Source organism: Rhinopithecus bieti, unplaced genomic scaffold (genome assembly GCF_001698545.2).
Source record: "Rhinopithecus bieti isolate Rb0 unplaced genomic scaffold, ASM169854v2 scaffold_3878, whole genome shotgun sequence".
NCBI lineage: Eukaryota > Metazoa > Chordata > Mammalia > Primates > Cercopithecidae > Rhinopithecus > Rhinopithecus bieti.
In genome coordinates, this window is record NW_016805059.1 from 3,749,693 (window position 1) to 3,771,216 (window position 21,524).

Genomic DNA, 21,524 nt, shown 5'->3' on the forward strand with positions numbered 1-21,524 from the left:
TATATATATATATATATATATAATTTGTAGCGACAGGGTCTCACTTTGTTGACCAGGCTGGTCTCAAACTCCTGACCTCATGTGGTCCTCCCACCTTGGCTGGGATTCCAGGTGTGAGCTACCGTGCCTGGCCTCCCATCCTACTTTACAGATGAAGAAATTCCCAGTCTTAGGAAGGAGAGGACATGTGACCAGGATTGTCCAGCTGGGAACTAGAGGACAAGGGATGCGAATCTCCGTAATCTGACTCTGGGACCCTTGTTCAGAGTCACCCACCATATTCCTTCCTCACTGAGTGTCATGAACATCCCCCAAACTGCAGAAGAACTAAAACAATTATCAGAGCATTTTCACCATATTGTGTTAACTATATACTCTTTCACACTTTCAGAGGAAGATCACTTCCATAATAAAATCTACCAGAACATTCAAAAGAAAAGCTCTTCAATTGATCTTGCCCATATAAGGGCAAATGATGTTATATTGCCCTTAAATGAAAAAAAAAAAAAAAAAAAAGCAAACCACTGATGGAGATAGCCCCAAAAATGAAATTATAATGCTCCAGAGGCCATATTTGACTTGGAAATGTGTTGCCTGAGCCAGCACGAATTCTAAGGGTATGTGCATTTTTAGGAGGGGCACGCACTCCTGGATTCATGTACCACCTGCTATCTTAACCTTAGCTCATTCACACATTTATATTACTCACTGGCCCCTGAAGAGAGTTGAATTGCCATTAATTAATTCATCTGTGTTATAGGTATAAATGCAATGTATTAGATCCTTGTCATTTACAGATTTACTTTTTGAAGTGTGTGACCTGTAGCTCTTTTAAACTTTGTTAAGTACAAGTTTTAAATCCTGCTCAACATGTCACACAGGGCCACAAATAAGTGAGCCTGAAACCACCAGAACTCACATCTCCAAGTTTTGTTCTGCAAACATAAAAGAAGATTTTTTCTGGGTATTAGGGGTTAAATCATGAACTATCAAAATAGACATACATGTGGATATGTATAAATGTCCTGCTGTATGCTAGTAAGTATAAAATAATCACCTATCACAGCCATGCAAGGTTTAATCTAGACAATATTCAGGAGCAAGGCTACCAGAAATCAACACAATGAAAACACCAAGAGTGGCTCCAAGAAACAAAGTATGTTACAACTTAAAAAGACAGCCCAAAAGATCAGTCTGGGATGTTTTATGTAGCAAGAAACAGCTTCAAATACCTAAGCAGGCCCTGGGGGCATTGGGGAGTGGAAGAATCAGATATTCTTAATTACATCAAAGATTCATGGGGGATACTTCAAGTTCAGCATATTTTATTTAAAAGGCAGAATGTGAGCAATACATTAAAATATATACACCAAGAATGTACTCTAAGTCATAAAGGATATTTTCATGTGAAATGGGGCCAAATATAATTATCTGAAAATTTTGCCCAACTCCCTTGACAATACTGAGTTAGACAGTTTATTAAATCTGCGTATCAGTTCTGTAAAAAAAATTTAAAAATAAGACAGAATGCTTCTCTATCCATATGGCCTTTGCAAACTGTCTGCCTGTGGGAGATTTGTTACGTGTGAGAATGAAAGTGCAAGAAGGATCCACTGTGTGAGAATGGAGTGCCTTTCCTGTAGTTTTAGGGAGAGGACTGTGCCCGACATGGGGTCACCTACTAAACAACCCTTGGTGTGTGCTTGGTGCATGACTGGAATGCTGACCTATAGCATTTCCCCATTTTTTTTTAAAGCTGAATTTTTTGCAGGTAAACCAGAAACATTTGGGTACTCCAGTGAAGTGATGTTAAACCATGTTCGTGCATATGTTGAGGGCAGGGCAAGCCATCCGGCCATGTGTTCTCACATACTGCCAAAAGCAGACAGTTGGAATTATCAAATCCATGTTACAGACTCAAGACAATATCTCCTCTTGTCCACAGGATGGACATAGGATTTTCCAATCTTTCCATACAAAGAAATGCTTCCAGGGAATAATTTCCCAAAAGCAGGCAGAAAATGAAAGCCCTTCCATCTGAATGATATTAATTAGCTGCTATCTCCACCATGCCTGGTCTATCTACTGTTTACACGTGATCAAGAATGTGGGAGATGGCTAAATTTAGCACAAAAAAAAAAAGAAATATGGAAATTAGAGAAGTCAAAGAATGGCAAGTTGGTTAGTCATTTGAGTTTTAGAGCTATTCTGGGGCCTGGGAGTCTCAAGGTGCTATTTAAACTCAAAGACCATTTGGAAGTTTTTTTCAATATTCAAGTTATGTGAGTTTCAATATTTATGCTGAAGTTAATATTATAAAGATGACTCTATCTTGTTTGTGGAAGAAAACAAAGAAAAGTGGTTAGTTACATGGTTTACCACTCAAGGCAGTTGAGAGGTTGCCACTTCATCGTTAGTTTGTGCGGAAGCTGTGCTGGGAATTTTATCCGGATGGCAAATGGCCGAACACGGAAAATTAGCATTTCAGATGAACATCTTGTGCTCAGAATTGAAAACCCATTAGGACATGTACACTCTGGGCCCCAAAGCCCCTCATCTGGATAGAGCATCATTGACCACCTGGAGCTAAGCCATCTTTACCTCTCTGCCTTTGCAATCTCTACTTATTTGTTTCTTCCTTCTTGTTTGCTTATTTCGGCTTTCAACTCTACTGGGCAAAAAATACTTGTGTTTTGTCCAGGGCTCAGTAGTCATGAAATCTCAAAGTTTGATCGCACCACAGTTGGGGGTGTTTAATTAAGACTAGACACCATCCCAGAATTTCTGTGCTCACCAGACTTGCATTGCGATATTCCAGCAAGTCGAAAGGAGCAGACAAGGTAGCTAAGTGGAACTGATATACATGGAACATGGGCAGAGTGAAAGGAAAAGAAACACGTGGATTTATTCTGGCATTTGCCAATTAGCTGGTCATAATCTTCACTGTGGCCGAAGTAGGTCTCTTTATCTTGAAAACTTAATGTTTTTAAATGGCAAAGTTCCATATGGAGCCTAAGAAGGATACATTGCATTTAAGGAGACAATGTTAATTTGTTTCAAAAACTTAAGTGCATGGAGATGATGATGAGATCAATGCCATGATTTCATTCTGAAAATTCTTTTCTGTTTATTGCCCTAAGTGTGAATTACAGTGTGAGGTTGCCCAGCCCCGCACTTGCCCTGAATTCTGTTCTGTGTCACAGAACCTGCTTCATCTTCTTCCTTGCGAACACAGCTTGCTGTAGCCTCGACCTCCTGGGCTCAAGCAATCCTCCTACCTTAGCCTCCTGAGTAACTAGGACCACAGGGCCGCTCCACCATGACTTGCTAATTTTTTATTTGTACTTTTAGTAGAGATGGGGTCTCCGTATATTGCCAGGCTGGTCTCAAACTCCTAGGCTCAAGTGATCCTCCTGCCTGAGCCTCCCAAAGTGCTGGGTTTACAGGCGTGAGACAGCATATTAGACCTACTTCACTTTCTTACAACCCAAAAACTGCAAACATTTTCTAGGATCAGTGATTTTTAGCCTTGCCTCACCTTGTCCATTTTCATTCTTTATTATTATAATGATGGGGAGGAGGACTGCTTTAAAAGAAATGCAAAGAGAGCAACTAAGCCAAGAAGTAAATCATGAAGTTTGCTGTTTGGTCAGTCGGCCAATGGTTTCTGTGATGAATCTACTTAGACTTAATTTCCAATATTGATTTATTTATAGGGCATGAACTGGTAATTATTGACTCTGAAAAACAAATTATTTATAAAGCATATATTCTGTGATGTCTCATGATACCAGTGAATTTTAGAATGACCAATGACTTTTCAAAGCAGCTTATTCTCTACCTGTGCACAAAAGTCTCCAGTGACTACTATGCTGCTTATGAGAAATCCAGGTCTAAGTCATTTGAAAACAATCATTCTGAGAACAAACCTTAAAATATAAGCTAGTCTATGTGATGAAATAATAGCTAAGAAATAGAGTCAAAGAAAGGAAGAAGGCTGGGTGTTGCGGCTCTCGCCTGTAATCCCAGCACTTTGGGAGGCCGGGGTGTGTGGATCACTTGAGCTCAGGAATTTAAGCCAGTGTGGGCACCCATTTTTACAAGAAATCAAAATATTAGCCAGGTGTGGAGGCTGAGGCATGAGAATTGTTTGAGCCTGGGAGGTTGAGGTTACAGTGAGTCATGATCACACCACTACACTTCAGCCTGGGTGACAGAGTAAGATCCTGTCTTGAGAAAGAGAGAGACAGAGAGAGAGAAAGGAAGAGCTAGATGAACCTGTTTTTGCAAAGCAGTATCAAAAGGAGTTTGAATAAATATGCTTTACATTTCCTTTCGGCCTCACCCATCTTTGCGATGCCCTGAGTTGCCCTGAACCTATTTATTATTGGTATGCCACTGGACAGAGGTCACTTCGCCTCTCTGCACCTCCATTATTCTTTTATTCAAACCCACCTTAAAAATAGCTCGAGTATAGAATATGTCAATGTTTCAAGATGGAATTGACATTTCAAAATAAAATGACTGCTTTCAAAAACATTAGAAACATTTTTCTCCACTCTTAAAGTCATCATCGTATCTGCTGTTAATTTGTTTACTCATTAATTCTCTCAATAAGCAGCTCATGAGGACTTCTTATATGCCCTGTTTTGGGTTTGTATTGGCAAATAGCATCAACTCACCACTGTCCTAATACAGTTGACAGCTATGGTCTGAAGCACATACCTCCTAAAAGTAAAAGGCTTAAAAATGTTCTCTGGGCTTTAAAGGACCTGAACCTGAAGATGGCTTAAATAAGTGTGTCCTTTGGTATCTTTAAATAATCTGGTTGAGGGAAATCAATAAAACTCTACAAAAGAGAGTCACTGAAGGTAGACACTAAAGGTAAAGTTTTGTAAATTTGAGTTTCTAGCAGTAATCAAGTGGCTGTTAGTGTTAAGGCCTGGAAAGAGGGACTGCACAGGGAATCTCTCCAGTTCTCAGCTCCTCTGTTTATAAACATATGTATAAAGGGAGGACCGACCACTTGACTTTTCACCTACTCTGTGATCACAAGGTGGCAGTATTTCTGAACTTTGCTGCTGTTGTCATTTCAGGCAAAATGGAATTGGGCAGAATTGCTGCAGGGAAGCCAGAATAAATTTAGAAGAACCTTAGCATGTGAAATAAAACCAACCAGAAAATAAAATAAACTGATTATTTTCCACATTTTGTTACTTTGCATTTTTGGAGACATAAGCCCATGCCTAAGAGTTGAAGGCATTTGAAAGGCTACAATTTAGTGACATCTTCTCAAACTCTCACATAGTGAGAGCTGGTAAAGGCCTGGGGAGGACAGGAGGGTGATGAGCCTGGGAAGTGAACTGAGGTCTGATCACAAAGGACATTGCATGCAGGAATAAGGAGATTTGACTCTAGCTCTTAATGGGAGAGCCACTGAAGGCTTTTAAAACAAGAGGGGATGGTAGTAGAAATAATCAGATTGTCTCTTTGGAAAGATAACTATGGAAGTATTTAGTAGTTTTTCAGTGGGGGGAGCGAACATGTTTAGTATTAGAGGTAGGCTGACTTGTCAAAAAGCAATTCCAATCATTTAAACAAGACTTGATTATCCAGATTCAAGAAATGGTGGAGAGATGGAGAAAAAAATTAAATAAAAAATATAGTCCATTGGACTCAGTGAAAGAAAGGAAGTTTAGGAGAGAAAGTGGTATACCAATGGGCCCTGTTAAATATCAGTTGAAAAAGATTCGTCATCCACTGAGAATTAGGAACTCACATTTGAGGGAGAAAGAGGCTGTGTGATCTTAAAGTCATAGATTTGAGTATTGTTGGGGTCTAGGTAGGAAGCTGAAGCTAAGAGAGTGGGCAAATGAGGGGTGTCATAGTGGGGACACCCCATCTCTTAGCAATATTCCTTAACATCCTTGGGACCTGGTCCTTCTGAGGCATCATCCCTTCAAATGATTTTCCCCCAAATTATAATCACCATGGCATAGCAATATTCTTCTATATGGCAACTAATATTTTCTGAAACTTATATAAATATTGAATACATGCATCTTACAATTGCCTTTCTGTAAGCTGTGTATATGGTCATCTTGATTAAAATTTCCTGTTTGTAATGATCTGGAAACATGTAATCCAAATAAAAGAGACATGTTTGTCATGCAAAAGCAGTTGTAAGGCAAAATGTGTCCCCCCCAGCCCAGCCCCCTATAACTTTACTTTGGCTTTTACCCAGTTACTAAATTTAAAGCTATACCTGGACAAGAAAAGGAGAAGAGAAGAAATCCAGAGAAAGTTGTCAATCCTACCTGGGTATCAGTGGCTCTTAAAACAAAAACCACACAGGCCAGGTACAGTGGCTCATGCCTGTAATCCTCTCACTTTGGGAGGCTGAGCTGGGAGGATCGCTTGAGCTCAAGAGTTTGAGACCAGCCTGGGCAACACAGTGAGATTTTATCTCTACTAAAAAGATAAAAATAAAAAAAATTAGATGGGCATGGCGGCTCATGCCTGTAGACCCAGCTATTGGGAGGCTGAGGTGGGAGGATCACTTAAGCCCAGCAGATCAAGGCTGCAATGAGCCATGATTGTGACACTGCACTATAACCTGGGTGAAGTGACACAGCAAGACTCTGTTTTGAAATACACACACACACACACACACACACACACACACACACACACACACTTGGGTCTTGTCTGTGGAGATTTTGATCCAGCAGGTCTGAGGAACGAAAACCAAGAAAGAATGGCTTTATGTAAAAGCCACAGGAGAAGCATTTAAAAGAGAGACTAGGAAACCCTGCCTAATGCAGCAGAGACGCTAACTATGAGACAGATCAGACAGTACCCTAAATATCCCTAAACCCATGAGGTCCTTAGGGGGGCTGCCATTGGGGTGTGAAGGACCAGACCGTTTGCTGAAGTGAATTTTTAACAGTGGTAAAGGAGGTTCTTATAACTCAAGGAAAGGAATTTGTTGACTAAAGCTTTGTTGAACAGCGGTGGGGACCCATTTGGGATTGGAACCTATAGATTTAAAATGATTTCAGTTTGCATGAATTCATAAATCCAGTCAATGTTGTTGTAGGCACTGAGGATGGAGAAGTGAATAAAATTCACCAGAATCATACATTTTAGAGAGAAGTGGACCATAAACAGGTAACTCAACAAAGATGTTCATTTTAGAAAGTGATAAGTGCTGTTGCAGGAAAAAAACAGCAGCGGCGAGACACAGAGGGAAAGGAGAGTTACCCACAGGAGCAGGGAGCATCTCAAAGAAGGCCAAACAAAAGGAAAAACTTGTTTGGATTAATCCAAAAGGATGTGGGGAACGAGGAGGCTGTGGAAGGGGATGATGTCTTGGAAGGACTAGGTCCCAAGGATATTAAGGTATGATGCTAAGAGACGGTTGAAGCAATGAACTCTGTTAGCCAGATTGGATATTAATGAAAGCGAAACTGTCTTCTAAGTTCCATAAATCTTTATTCCCACAGCATTATTTGTCTTCTAATGTAATTAATTTTTGTTACCTACTTCCTTACTAGATCCTGGGTTCTTCCAGGGAAGGGACCTTCTCCACCAGATTCTTCCTTGAATTCCTAATACAAATATTTCATAGGTCAGGATGGTTTCCTTCTGAAATCCCAACTGAAAATATTTGACTCTCACTCCCCCTTGTGGTACTCTAATATACCCCAAATGATCTTCCTCTTGTGTAGGGAGAAGATAGGTCCTCCACAACCCCAGGTAACTTGTTTGTCTGGACAAATGAAGAGTAATGTTAGAGAAAATCCTTAAAGATGACAGAACGAATTCAATGGTTTAAACTGCTTATCTTGATTTGATTTAAAGATTTCTGGGAGAAAACAAAGAGATCAGGAATGGATGTATTATTTGGAAGCTCTTTGCAAGAAGCTGGGAAAACAATTTTTATCTGAGTTTGAAGAAAAAGGGGTTAAGATGATTTATTATGCTGTAATGTATTTATTCAATAATATAGAAGATAATTATGTCTTTGTCTACCCTGAGACTTTCTTCTTATTGTTTTATGTCTCTGCTGCAAACTTAGCTCACATGAGGAAACTTATATGCATTTAGATACTTTACCTTGAGAACAGCTTTGTAGTTTGATAGTCAAGCTCTCTAACTCAGTTATTCTGTTAAAATGTCTTTTACTTCAAAAATCTCTCATCATAAGTTAAAAAATGGTTATCTCTAAAGAAAAAAACTGTAAAATGTAATAAAATTTAATACATTCTGTATCTACTTTTAACTGCTGTATCTTTAATGGCTCTATCAATCAAATAATCCAAGGATTAGATATTATACATGCTAAAATTAACTAGATTGGGGCTTGTAAGATCTTATGTGTTTAAATCATGGCTCTGGACTGTTCTGGAACTTCATTCCAAATTGGCAATGAAAACTCCCTCTGACAATGTGCCCTTAATGTTCCAGCTGCTCATAATTTCTCTCAATTTCATAAATCAACACCCTATTTCCCTTTAGGGCTGCTAAATCTAAATACAGATATTAAAATTTTCCTTCAAAACTCTTATTTGGAATTCTGAATGCATTTCTTTCATAAGGAGTGTTTGATTGAACCAGCCTGAGTTCTGGTTCTAGACAGATTGGGCAGGTCAGTTTTTTTTTTTTATCTCTCCTGTATCCAACATCTACTTTCCACCATCCTTATTTTTGTAGCTATCACTTTCTATAAGAGACCATGTTCTTTCACACAAAAGAACACTTTTCAACAGAATTAATACAATTTAAAAACAAAGTTACACAATAGTTTTGTGATACCATCAAAAGGCTTCTAAAATAGTGTGAGTTACACATCCCAGCTTAATGTTGTAAAGCCCAGAATTGTGATCCTGTCTTAATTCTAAACAAAGCAATGTGGGCTCTGCTTCTTCTTCTTAATTTTTTTAATCTTTAACTTTTAAAAATCAAAGTAGCAGGAGGCACTCATTTACATTATAGTTTATTGACATTATATTTTAGTGGCAAGAACAAAGTCATTTTGATATAGGGCAATTTAAAATAATTGCTCTTCTCAGAAGGAAAATTAGTTGGCCTGGTGGATCAGCCTATTTAGGCAATATGTCTCCATATGTCATCTCGCTGCTCTCCACACCACCTGCTTGAGTTCCCATCAGGGACACAGACCGATGAGATCACTGCAGCAAGCTATAGATCTTGGGCAAGTTAACCAGTCTGGTTTTGCTTGGTAATGAGGAGAGTGTCTCTGGAAAATAGGAAATTGGAATCTGTCACCTCTCAGCAAACTGATGAGTGATTGCTATTGTTTTGCATCTCTGAAGGGTTAGCACAGTGTATTAGCTATTCTTCAGCCCTGAGAGTTCAGTGTCACTTTTATTTTACAGGCAAGAATCTGAGAAGTGTGTTGTGCAGCATAATTGTTAAAAAGAAAGTGAAAGTGAGCAGTTTCTCTGTGAGTCTTACGACACTAGCTTCACCTGCCTTCAGCAATGTTAGTGATGAGAAGGGGAGGAGAATTTCAAGGGGATATTGGCTAGAGCATAAATCAAAACACTCTCTGGAAGTGACTCAAAATGCTTTTTCCCTTAGGAGTGATTCTAGTTCCCCAACTCCTGAAATCAAAATTCAGAAACACCAATGAACAATGTGACAAAAAAGGTATGGCAAAAATTTCAATAATTCCTGATTTTGATTAGAAAGACATGTTTGGGATTTAGAATTAATCATTGAAGACCAAAACAGAATCAGAATTATCTTAGTAAAACCATTTTTTAAAATTAAACAAACTTGCTGGAGAGAAGATTTCAAGTTATTAGTCATTGCTTTATTTTATTAAAAAAACTTTAGATAAAGTAATACTTCTTTTGATGAAAAACTATAAACTATAGACTTAGAAAGACCTTAAAGGTATTCAGTTCCAAGCTATCATTTTGTTTGAAGTTGCTAGGTAATAATGAATAACTGTTACTACTACAACTGAAAGAAAATACGTACTTTCTTGATAATAGTCCTACTAAGCCATGTTTTCAAACTCCAAGTCATGACCACTTAGTTGATCCCGACTAGCATTTTAAAACTGAAAAATAAATGAATGAACAGCCATGAAAAATAACAATAAGAATTAGGAAATATCAGGATATAGCTCACATTGGAAGGGTAAGATGTCATGAAACGATTGTTTTAATTACATTGTATATGTATATATGTGGCCTATGATATAAAATATATTATTTAAGGTAGGTCAGAAAAGTTTGGAAACCACCACATTTCCATTTGAGTATGAGGAGATGAAAAGAAACAGATTCTTTGTGTACACACTAGCAGGTTCCCACCTCTGGAGCCAGTGACTCCCATTGAATAGATTTCATGGACCATTATACAGCATGTAGATTTGTTTCCACAGTTGGGATTTATTTCTCTCCACAGTACAACTAGAACCCCATTTTCTGGCTGTGGGTCAAGCCCTTTGATTTAAACAGAACCTTTGTGTCCTTGACTCTCGCTTTCCCAAAGACTCTGTTCTCTCCCTCTGATAAATTATGGCTAACTCAATATTATCCCCAAATCACATCTAGTTAAAGTTTTGACAATCATGATTATATATTATTTACATAGTGTATCTTTAGCCTTTTAAACAAGACTGTTGTTTTGTGACAGTTTTTTTCTTTCTAAAAAACATTTTTACGAAGACAGAACTTTGAATAATGCATTTAAATCAAAGAAAAACTTCATCTTGACATTGTTGAGAGACACTTTCTATGAAAGGAATATGCCCAAATTTCCAGCAGGAACTGATCTCTTAAGATATTGTTGGCTGGAGGCAAAAACTGATGCTGTGATAATTTCTGTCTTCTTTTCAATGAGAACGTAAATGTTCATGTTCCAGAGGGAACAATGGCACTGAGAATGTGAATATTTACTTCAGAGAATTCAGGGAAGAGGAAAAACTGGTCTCAGCACTGCCAAGGGGTGTATTAATTTCCTGTGACTGCTGTAACAAATTATCACAAATTTAGAGGCTTAAAACAACACAAATGTATTATCTTACAGTTCTGTAGGCTAGAAGTCCCACACAGGTCTCACTGGGCCAGAATCAAGGTGTTGTCAGAACCGTGTTCCTTCTGGATGCTCTGGGGAGAATCAAATTCCTTGGCCTTTGCCAGCTTTGAGAGACTGCCTGAGTTCTTTGGCTCAGGGCTCCTTCACTCCAACCACTTGTCCCATCTCCTCTGACTCTGACTTTCCTTCCTCCCCTTTTCGCTTCTAAGGCCCCCTGGGATTACATTGGGTCTGCCTAGATAATCTCCACATCTCAAATTCCTTAACTTAATCACACCTGCAAAGTCCCTTTTGTCAAGTAAAGTAATGCATTTACAGGCTCAGTGGATTATGACGAAGACCTCTTTGTGGGTGTGGGGGAGGAGGAATTATTCTGCCTACCACAGGGGACTCTGGAGATTAGGTCTAGAATAATCCTTCAGGTTTCCTTGATTTGTGAATATGGCTTTTCTGCTGGTGATATTCTTGCAGAAGGAGAGCTGAGTTCCTGGAATCATTCACTCTGGGCACCTGCAAAGTTCAAGGATTGGCAGCTGTGGCCACTCTGCAGCCGTTTACAGCTCTGCCTTTTTCCTCTTGGGCCACACAATGCACTTGCTCAAAAATGAACGATTGCATCTCTGATTACTGGTGTTTGCTTCCCAGCATTTAATATTCATCTGTGCCCCTGAAGGGCTTTATCATTTGAGCTTTAAAGCATTTCTTCTAAACTACATTTTTTATGGCTATTTTTAAGCTTCCCCATTATGCCTGGATAAGAAACCAGGGCCTAACAGAAGGAAGAACAGTGAATAAAGCCCACAGGTGAAACAGGGCAGACTGGGGATAAAAATGCATGAGAAGAGAGACTGGAGGCGTTCAAAAAGGATTTTCAAGATAAAGCACACAGCAAAAACATGGAAGCTACATTAATTAAAAAAAAAAAAAGTACAGGGTCAGGGATAAAAGTCCATGAAGCCAGAGGAAAAAAAATTACACATATACATTTGCAAACACAGGAAGCTGTGTTTGAAGAGAAGCTCCTGCACATGCAGTAATGCTACTGCAGATACCCTGGAGGTCAGCTTGATGGCTACAACACTCAATGTGCAGTGGTCAGAATGGACATTGTTGACCAGGGGATTTAGGCTTGCTTTCCTGAAAGATTACAGTTTATTAATTGAATGAATCCTTTGAGGCTAGAAGCTTCTGCAATATTATTCCTCTATTTTTCCTTCTCTCATTTTTTTTTTTTTTTTTTTGCACTGAGATACAAAGAGTTATGGGAAATAAGGAACTCGCAGTCAACAGAGGAAAGATGAGGAGAACCTGAATTCATGAAGCTGTTTCCACCATAACTTCTTCTGATTTCTGGAGCAAGTAATTGGGTAAAAGAAATTCTCCCAAGGCCTCAGGATTCTAGAGCCCTCAGATGTGAAGTCTGTGATTTCTCAAAACCAGGTTCTCTCCTCAGATTGATTTTGGATAGCAAACTAAAAACACCCTTAAAGAGATTAAGCACTGACTCAGTCCTTATAAATTATGTTCACAATAAGAAACCTCTGTATGCTTTATGGTAGGTAAATTTTAAGTATAATGATTACTTAATTCATTGGAAATATTTGCCTAATTTTCAGGTTAATTTCAGGGCCAACAGTGGTTTTTTAAAATAATGGATCGATGAGAAGTTATTTGGAAAATGTAGTAAAAATGTGTCCATTTGACACAATAGAAGTTTATGCCAATAAAGGAAAAGATGGGAATATGTGGAAAGTGTACATTGTGATGATAGAGATATAGGCTTTTTCCTAATTCACGTATGTTCAGAAAGTCCTGGAACTTTCCTATTGTGATTATGCTACGATATTGTTGATTGTATACTAAGGGAAAACATGATTGACTTATCAATTTTGCATTTCTTTTTACACATACTCGCTGCTCAACCTAAAGAATCTGGGTGGACACACTCAGATCTTGGTGATACAAGCAACCTTAATCAAGGACTAGCACTGCCAAACCCACATATGTTCCAGGAGAGAAATAACCAAGATAGTAACAGAGCCCAAAAACCTATGGCATAAGTTTCCTTACCAAATATCTGTGTATTGGAGTTTCTCATAGATAATATCTGCACTCAGCACACCCCCATCTGTGTGTGCTAGTCATGAACTGTGCTTGAATCCAGCAGGATCTATTTATTTCCAAAATAACTGTGTCTTGATCAAATAGGATTCATGTGTGTGCATCGTACGCAGTAGACACACTCGGCCGGATGTGGCTCTTTTTCCTGACTGCCTTGATTCAATGGGAACCAGGCATTTTCCAACTAAACAGCTGTGGCTTGGGGAGAATCCAGGTGTTTTTCTCACTGAATATTTGTGGGATTGGCAGGGTCCTGGGTATTTCCTTTGCTTTCTCTTGCCTGGAATTATTATAACATATATGATGTATATATATTTCAATGAACTTTACTTTGTCCCAGGAAACAGATTGGCTTCCTTAACTTCTCACAAAGAACAATAGCACTTAGAAAAATATGGGCAGGATCCAATGCTATTTATCTTTTTTTTTCACCAGCTTTATCTATCATGCTGTCTTATACAAACACATGAATATTCTGAAAATTCTTTTATGTGAAAGCGAGTAGATTACCTTTCCACACTGAATAATTACCAACCCAGCAAGTGTTGCTTTATTGGAATGGGGGTATCACACCTGTTCCAACATCCACTTGTTAACCTTTTGGACTTGGCTTCAATTTCTGATTGAAGTAGTAAGTCAGCCTCCCCAGGTTTGGCAATGCATAGACCCTGTTAGAAAATGGTGTGTGGTTTTGGTTTCCACATCTGATACAATATATAGGAAAATTGGAAAGAGTTCAGAGAACAGAAACAAAATGATTAAAGGGTTGGGGGAGTGAGGAGCTGGGATTATTTCATCTAAAGAAAAGCTTTTACAAAAGGCATGTGCCAAAGACAGAATTAGAAAAGCCAAATTGTAGAGGCTATGTGGTTGAACAGGTTTGATTGGCCTTTGTAGGCCATCCTGAGTCTGTTGGAGGGAATGGGGAGAAGTTGGTCTGCCTTACCAAGCATTGGGAAGGAGAATAAGCAAGATAGAAGAGAAAAGGGGAAATTAGACAGGAATTACCTTAGCTAGGGGGTCTGAGATCTGCATATACCACAATTTTCAAAAGCAGGGACAACTTTGGTATATGCACTTCTACATTCCAGCTTCTACTAGATCTGGAACTATGATTCAATATAGTATGATAAAACAAACTTAACGATAAGCCTTGTTATACTTCCCTTCAACTATATGATGAAGTGTTGGCATAAAAAATTATTGACCAGTTTTCTTCATCTTCCCAAAATCAAAGTAAATAACTATATGTTGATATTCAAATCAGAGATTCATAATCTGTAAAATGTGATCATATTCTGTGGAGTTGAGAATATCATACAGGCATGTGGAGAATTGGTTCTCAATGTTGAAAAAAAGGAAAAGACTATCATTTCTTTTGGGTGGCTTAGAACTAAGACAGAAAGATGTACTTGATTACTTATTAGGATCCCTATTATGTCCAGGATTCTGATTTTAAAAACTTTAAGAACACAAAATATATGTAGATTCTAAATACTGGCCATACTATTAAATACCAAATCATCTCCACTTCCACAAAGCTCTATATTAGTTAGGGTTCTTCCCAGCATGACATAACCTTCCTAGCAGCATCTAGACCAGTGTTTCACCAAACAATGTGGGCACTGTAGCCTTGGCCAACTTGACACATCACATTTAACCATCACAAGCTCCAAACACTCTGGCTCAAACATTTACAGAAAGATGGCATGTGAGTCAAGGGAGTATGGGGGCTTCCTGGTGTCATGCACCCTTCTTAACCCTCAGAGGACTATCCCCATGGGTGAGAAGTTGGGAAGGAACCCTCCATGTCACAGGATTCTCCTTACTGGCCTTTAAGTACCATTTCTAAGTACGGAGTTGGTTTTTTTGTTGTTGTTGCATTTTCAAGTACTGACTTGTGACTACCCTCTTGTGCCTCCCCACCACTCCTACTAACATGCTCACAAGTTCCCCCTTCTGTAGTTCTCCCAGGTCTTTCCAAAACTCACTTTATCGCTGTACTGATTTCATAAAGAATTCAGAAGAAATCTTATTAAAGAAAATCATGAAAACAGTAAATGACCAGTGAACACCACGAACACTGGAGTAAAATTGGGTTCAGGTTCCAATTCTACTACCTGTGGGACTTTGGTCACATGACTAGTAATGCCCCTGAACCTGTTTCCTCATCTGTAAGATGGGAATATTTTTATGACTCCTTTCCTAAAAGGTTAATGTGAGGTGCTTTGAACACTGCTTTGAGCACTTGGTAACTACACTATTTAAATTATTACTGAGGGCTACCTACAGTCTGTGGGAAAATGTTTCTGAAGATGGACTTCCTGTATTACTTAAACTGCATAACACAAAATGAAGAAATGCCTTGAGCCTTTTTGTCCAAAGTTTCTGTTTACAATACTGGAGAGTTTTGAGTTTTTTTTTTTTTTTTTTTTTGAGATGGGCTCTCACTCTGTCATCCAAGCTGGAGTGCAGTGGCAATGACACAGCTCAATGTCTTGGGTTCAAGCCATCCTGGCATCTCAGCCTCCTGAGTAGCTGGGACTACAGGTATGCATCAGTGTGTCTGGCTATTTTTAATTTTTTTTGTTGAGAGAGGGTCTTGCCACATTGCCCAGGCTGGTTTTTACTTCCTGGATTCAAGCAATCCTCCTGCCTTGGCCTCTGAAAGTGCTGGGATTACAGGCGTGAGCCACTGTATCCAGCTAGATAGTGGGAATTTTATGTCCTTCCCCTTCACACACTCTGGGGGGCTAAGAAGTCAGAGTTTGATATTACCGAGAATTCCAAAATAATTCACTCCTAAAACATTTCATCATACAAACAACAGAGGGCAAGAAAAATACTATTTACCACATGCATTCTATGTACCAATCCACATATATTGCCTCATTTAAGGCCCATGGCATTCCTGTAAATTAGATGTATCATCCCCGATTTAGAAAGGAGGAAACTCTAAGCCTTAAGATTTAAATAACTCACCCCAAATTACAGAGCAGATTAAGGGTTTTCCAACTTCAAAGCTAAAACTGGCCAGTTACACCATGATGCTTCCCTTATAAGGATCAGACCTTGACCGATTTCTTGCAGGCTGTTGGCTTCTGTATTATCTAAAATTATTTTTCACATATCTGAGAAATGCTCTTATTTCTCTTACTTTACGGATTCTTAATTCTATAATTAAGGACATTCAGGACATTCAATGAAAGGTAATTGTGAAATGGACAGGAGACCTTGAATTGCACATGCTTGAAATATAAAGCTTTAGAACTAATGGGAAAATAGATGTCTGAAGTTCTTGATTTTCCATTTGTTTTCCACTGTTTCTAAACTAAACCACTGTTTACAAAGAATGTGTCAGTGAAAGATGCAGTAAAAGATGCTTCTTTTCCTTTATTTTTAGACTCAAGTAAATATTTGTTAACAATATGGTTGATATGGTTTGGATCCGTGTCCCCGCCCAAATCTCATGTTGAATGGTAATCCCCAGTGTTAAAGGTGGGACCTGGTGGGAGGTGACTGGTTCATGAGGCAGTTTCTTATGAATGGTTTAGCACCATCCCCTGATGCCGTCATCATGATAGTGAGTGAATTCTTATGAGATGTGTTTGCTTAAAAGTGTATAGCATCTCCCCATTCATTTTCTTCCTCCTGCCTGCTTCCCCTTTGCTTTCTGCTATGACTGTAACTTTCCTGAGGCCTCCCCAGAAGCTGATCCTGCCATGCTTCCTGTACAGCCTGCAGAACCATGAGCCAATTAAACTTTTTTTCTTTATAAATTACCCAGTCTCAGGTTCTTTATAGCAATGCAAGAACAGACTCATACAATGGTTTACAAAGTAAGTTGATGAGGCTGAAAAATAAGTTGAAGAAGCCCTATGAAATAATTAAGATGAATAAGATTGCAAAGATAGAATTCATCACAGTGAAGATTCTCATGGCCAATTCATTCTTGGTTATGGCTTCAAACTTTAACAGTTTGAAAGGGGGAGGGACTAGTTAGGGTGCGAATGCAGAGACTGAAGATAAAAAGACTCTAAAGACATAACAAATCTCTTTAATGGTTAAAGAGAGTTTTAACCATTAAAACTATTTTAATGGTTAAAATAAATTCAGCTTTCTTTCCCCAAAGAAAGCTGGGGAAAGAAAACTGAATTTATTTTAATAATGTCCCCATTTACAGCAACATATCTGCTACAAAGTCAATTATTTTATTGTTATTTGGTCACAGGTAGAGATAACGGTGTGGCTGTGGATTAGCAATTATATATAACTCCATTGCACATTAAAAAAGGCATTTTATTGTCGCTGCAAGAAACCACTATGCAGGGCTTTTGGTCCTCCCTAAAGGAGAGAAACAGTATCTAGGAAATTAATTCTTTTATCTGGCTCAAATGCAAAATTGCAGAAACCATTCGCTAAATATGGCCAGTCATTCTTGAGTCCAGAGAGTCTTTTCTCACGCATGCTTTATTAGAGGCCATTGATCGGTTTCTACCAATTATTATGGTTAATTGAAGGGAAATCTGCGACTATGGCCATTTATTGGCATTTGCGTTCGGCTCAGACAGAAGCGAGTTTTGAAAGTGGTATCTGTAGAGTGGTCCCGCTTGCAAACTTCCTTGCCTAGGGGTGGTGGTGGAGCGCTGAGGGCTTGCGGGGTGCCAGCCACCGGGGCTTTCTGCTCATCAATCAGCATCGTCAAACATCCTGGAAGTGTTACGATGGCGCTGAATGTAGAAAAAGCGTTCTCAGGGCGGATATATTGTCGTCATTCCTGGTGGCAGAGGGGAGTGACAAGAGGCTCACACGTCGCTGAGTAGTAGCGCGGCATAATAAAGTGTGGTTTGCACCATGTGTGCCACAGATTTCTCGGGTTTTCTGGAAGGTTTTTCCAAGTTCCGCCTTCTCCCCTTTGCAGCCATCCTGGCCCCAGCTGTGCATCGGCCTTTGACTCCATCTGTCCTTCCGCTGCGGACAGGAGTCCCTCTCGCCAAATGGAGAACACAAGTTTGGCACCCCAAAGTGACGATAACCCCTACCTTCTAGGCTCAGCGCGAGCCAAGCGTCAGGCCTGCTGAGGGACGGTCTAGGGAGTTGAGGCGGAGGCCGCGGAGAGGCCGCTCCCCTAACCTCCCCGCACCCATCATCACTTGGCAAGCTAAGCCCAAGCAGACGCCCCGCCTGCACGTCCCCCACCCTCCCCGCGGAGCACGTCTCCCAGTGCTTTTGCATTTGCTCCTCTTCCGCCCTGCTGCAGAGCGCCGCTCGCAGGTTGGAGTTCGCCCTCCTGTGCGCCGCGTCACACGGCGGGGAGGGGAAGGGAGGCGGTGGAGGCTGGGTCGGAGCAGGAGTCGCGCGGTCCCTGGCTCCCGGAGACGCCGCGGGAACGGCGGCCCCGCCCCCGGAGCAGCGGACAGGGCCGCAGCCCTCCTTTCCCCTCTCTCTCCCTCCCTAGTCCCCAGCGCCCTAACTCCCAGCCTCCCCGCCCTTACTCCACCCCCTACTCCGGCCCGATCCCCATCCTCTACTTGCGTGTGCGCGCTTCAAACAATCTCCTCCTTTTTGGCAAAAGAAATAATGCACCTGACTTTACCGGGGGGAACAACCAGCCGAGTAGAACAAGGAACAGATGTAAAAGGAATAAAAGGAGAGAGAAAAAGAGATGAGACTCGTTTAAGGAAATCCAGGGGCAGAAGAGGTGGCTGCCGCGGCAGAGGCAGCTAGAGCTTCCCTGTCTGCGTGAGCTGCAGGCAGAGGACGCTTTCACCAGTTGCAGATGTAACCTCGGGAATTCCTGGGTCCGTCGGTTTGTTTGCCAAACAAAGTCTTTTCTTCTCTGGCTCAGACACTGAAGAGGCTCCTGGATTTTTCTGCGATCCCGCCACAAGCTGGCAGTTACCCGAGAGCCTTCCCAAGGAGCTGGCGGAGAAATGAGCCCTTGTGGGCGGAAGATGGGCGAAGGGCGTCAGCAGCGGGGGGCTCCCGTCGGGAAGCGCCTTCTGTTCCCCGGGAGGGGAGATACACCCCATGGGCGGTCAGGCAGCAGCAGCGCCAGGACACAGCGCTCCCTGCTCTGGCTCTTGGTGCACGTGTGGCTGTGGGCGGCCTCGGGCTCATCTGCCCAGTTGTTCAACCTCACCCTTTCTGTAGATGAGGGGCTACCCCCTGACACGCTGGTCGGTGACATCCGCGCCGGGCTGCCAGCCGCGCAGCAGCAGGAGGGGAGCGGCTTCTTTCTGTCGGAGGACTCGAATGACTCCCCGCTGCTGGACGACTTCCACGTGCACCCGGACACCGGAATCATCCGCACTGCGCGGCGCCTGGACCGCGAGCGGCGGGACCACTACAGCTTCGTGGCCGCCACGCTGCTGGGCGCTGTGGTGCAGGTGGAGATTCGCGTCAACGACGTGAATGACCACTCGCCCCGCTTTCCGTTCGACTCCGTACAACTCGACGTCTCCGAGCTCAGCCCGCCAGGGACCGCCTTCCGCCTGCCAGGTGCCCATGACCCCGACGCCGGACTGTTCAGCACTCAGGGCTACACCCTGGTGCAACCGTCCGACCCGCCCAAGGACCCCGCAGGCCCGTTCTTCGAGTTGCGCTACGGGACTCCGGGGCCACTACCGTCACCGCTTTTGCCGGGCTCCTCGTCGCCCCTGGAGCCTCTAGACCTGGTGCTGCTGCGGCGCTTGGACCGAGAGGAGGCTGCGGCGCACCGGCTGCAGATCGAGGCATGGGACGGTGGCCGCCCGCGGCGCACCGGCCGCCTGAGCGTGGAGCTGCGGGTGCTGGATGAGAACGACAACCCACCGGTCTTTGAGCAGGACGAGTACCGCGCAGCAGTGCGCGAGGACGCCCAGCCGGGCGCCGAGGTCTGCCGCGTGCGCGCCACCGACCGCGACCTGGGGCCCAATGGCTTCGTGCGTTACAGCGTCCGCGCCCGGCAGGTGCCCGGGGCGGGTAGCGGAGGCGGGGCACTGGGCGACGCGGCCTACTTCGCCGTGGAGGAGCTGAGTGGCGTGGTGCGATTGCGGAGACCTCTGGACCGCGAGGCTCAGGCCTGGCACCAGCTGGTGGTGGAGGCCCGCGATGGAGGTGCCGAGCCTGAGGTTGCCACAGTGCGCGTGTCTATCGCCGTGCTGGACGTGAATGACAACCGGCCAGCAATTCACGTGCTCTTTCTCACAGAGGGAGGCCTCGCCTGTGTCTCCGAAGGCGCCCGACCGGGCGACTACGTGGCTCGCGTCTCGGTGTCTGATGCGGACGGTGACTGGGAGAAAGAAGATGAAGCCACAGGGGAGCTTAGTGTGGGTCTTGGAGACCAGAGTATCTCGCTGTCCTTGGAAGGCGGAGAGGGAACCTTCGCGTTGCGGCCCGGCGGCCCCCCAGGGGTATTTTTCCTTTGCGTCGAGGGGCCCCTGGACAGAGAGAGCCGCGATCTGTATGAGTTACTACTGGTGGCCACGGACGCGGGGTCCCCGCCGCTGAGCACGGAGGAAACGCTGCTGCTCCGGGTCGCTGACCTCAATGATCAACCACCTCTCTTCAGCCAACAGCATTACCAGGCCTCAGTGTCAGAGGCCGCGGCCCCTGGCACTGTAGTCATGTGGGTCAGCGCCTCCGATGCTGATGAGGCAGGCACTGAGCACGCCTGGCTGCGCTACACGCTAGTCCAGCTCTCGGCTCCCTGCAATCCAGAGGCTCTGCCCACCGCAGAGTGTGGACCATCTTTTGCCATTGATCCCGAAAGCGGTGTGATCAGCACTATCCGGACTCTAGACCGAGAGGTCCAGGAGTCGGTGGAGCTGAGAGTGGTGGCCCAGGACCTCGGAGAGCCCCCGCTCTCTGCCACCTGCCTGGTGAGCATCACTGTGGATGATGTGAATGACAATGAACCCATCTTCTGGAGGCAGGTGTACAATGCCACCATTGCAGAGCATGCCCCGGTTGGACACTGCTTTCTGCAGGTGAGTTCATCAGGCCTGTGGGCCAATCTGAAGGCTTGGGAAGGCATGGAGAGGGTTGTGAGTTGGCCTAGGAAATTGTGACCTGGAGGAAAATATTCCGGCTCTCAAATACAAGACTGGCTGTAGTTCCGTCTCTATAGTGAGATGAATGATGCCCTCTAGTCACCTAACTTTTTTTGCCAGGGTCTTGGCTGCATGATCTCTAAGGTCCTTTCAACTTAACTTGACTTTTAGATCTTGATTTATCTTATTGAAGCCTGATTTCTTTCATGCTGGATGTGTGCACCTAAATAGGTTGAGGAGGACCCACCCATTCTAAATCAGACCTCTTCCAATTGACAATGTCTCACATTATAT

The 21,524-nt window shown here is 42.6% G+C and overlaps 1 protein-coding gene and 1 pseudogene across 1 annotated transcript; one reads left to right on the forward strand and one right to left on the reverse strand.

Moving 5' to 3' along the window:
• Nucleotides 1-4,349, reverse strand: part of LOC108528990 (methylosome protein 50 pseudogene) — a 17,987-nt pseudogene extending 13,638 nt beyond the window's left edge.
• Nucleotides 4,350-18,913: 14,564 nt separating this feature from the next.
• LOC108528991 (protocadherin-16-like) lies at nucleotides 18,914-21,248 on the forward strand. Its single transcript, XM_017871027.1, has one exon. The coding sequence runs from the start codon at nucleotides 19,131-19,133 to the stop codon at nucleotides 21,246-21,248; it is 2,118 nt and encodes a 705-aa protein (XP_017726516.1). The 5' UTR covers nucleotides 18,914-19,130.
• The last annotated feature ends 276 nt before the right edge of the window (nucleotides 21,249-21,524 follow it).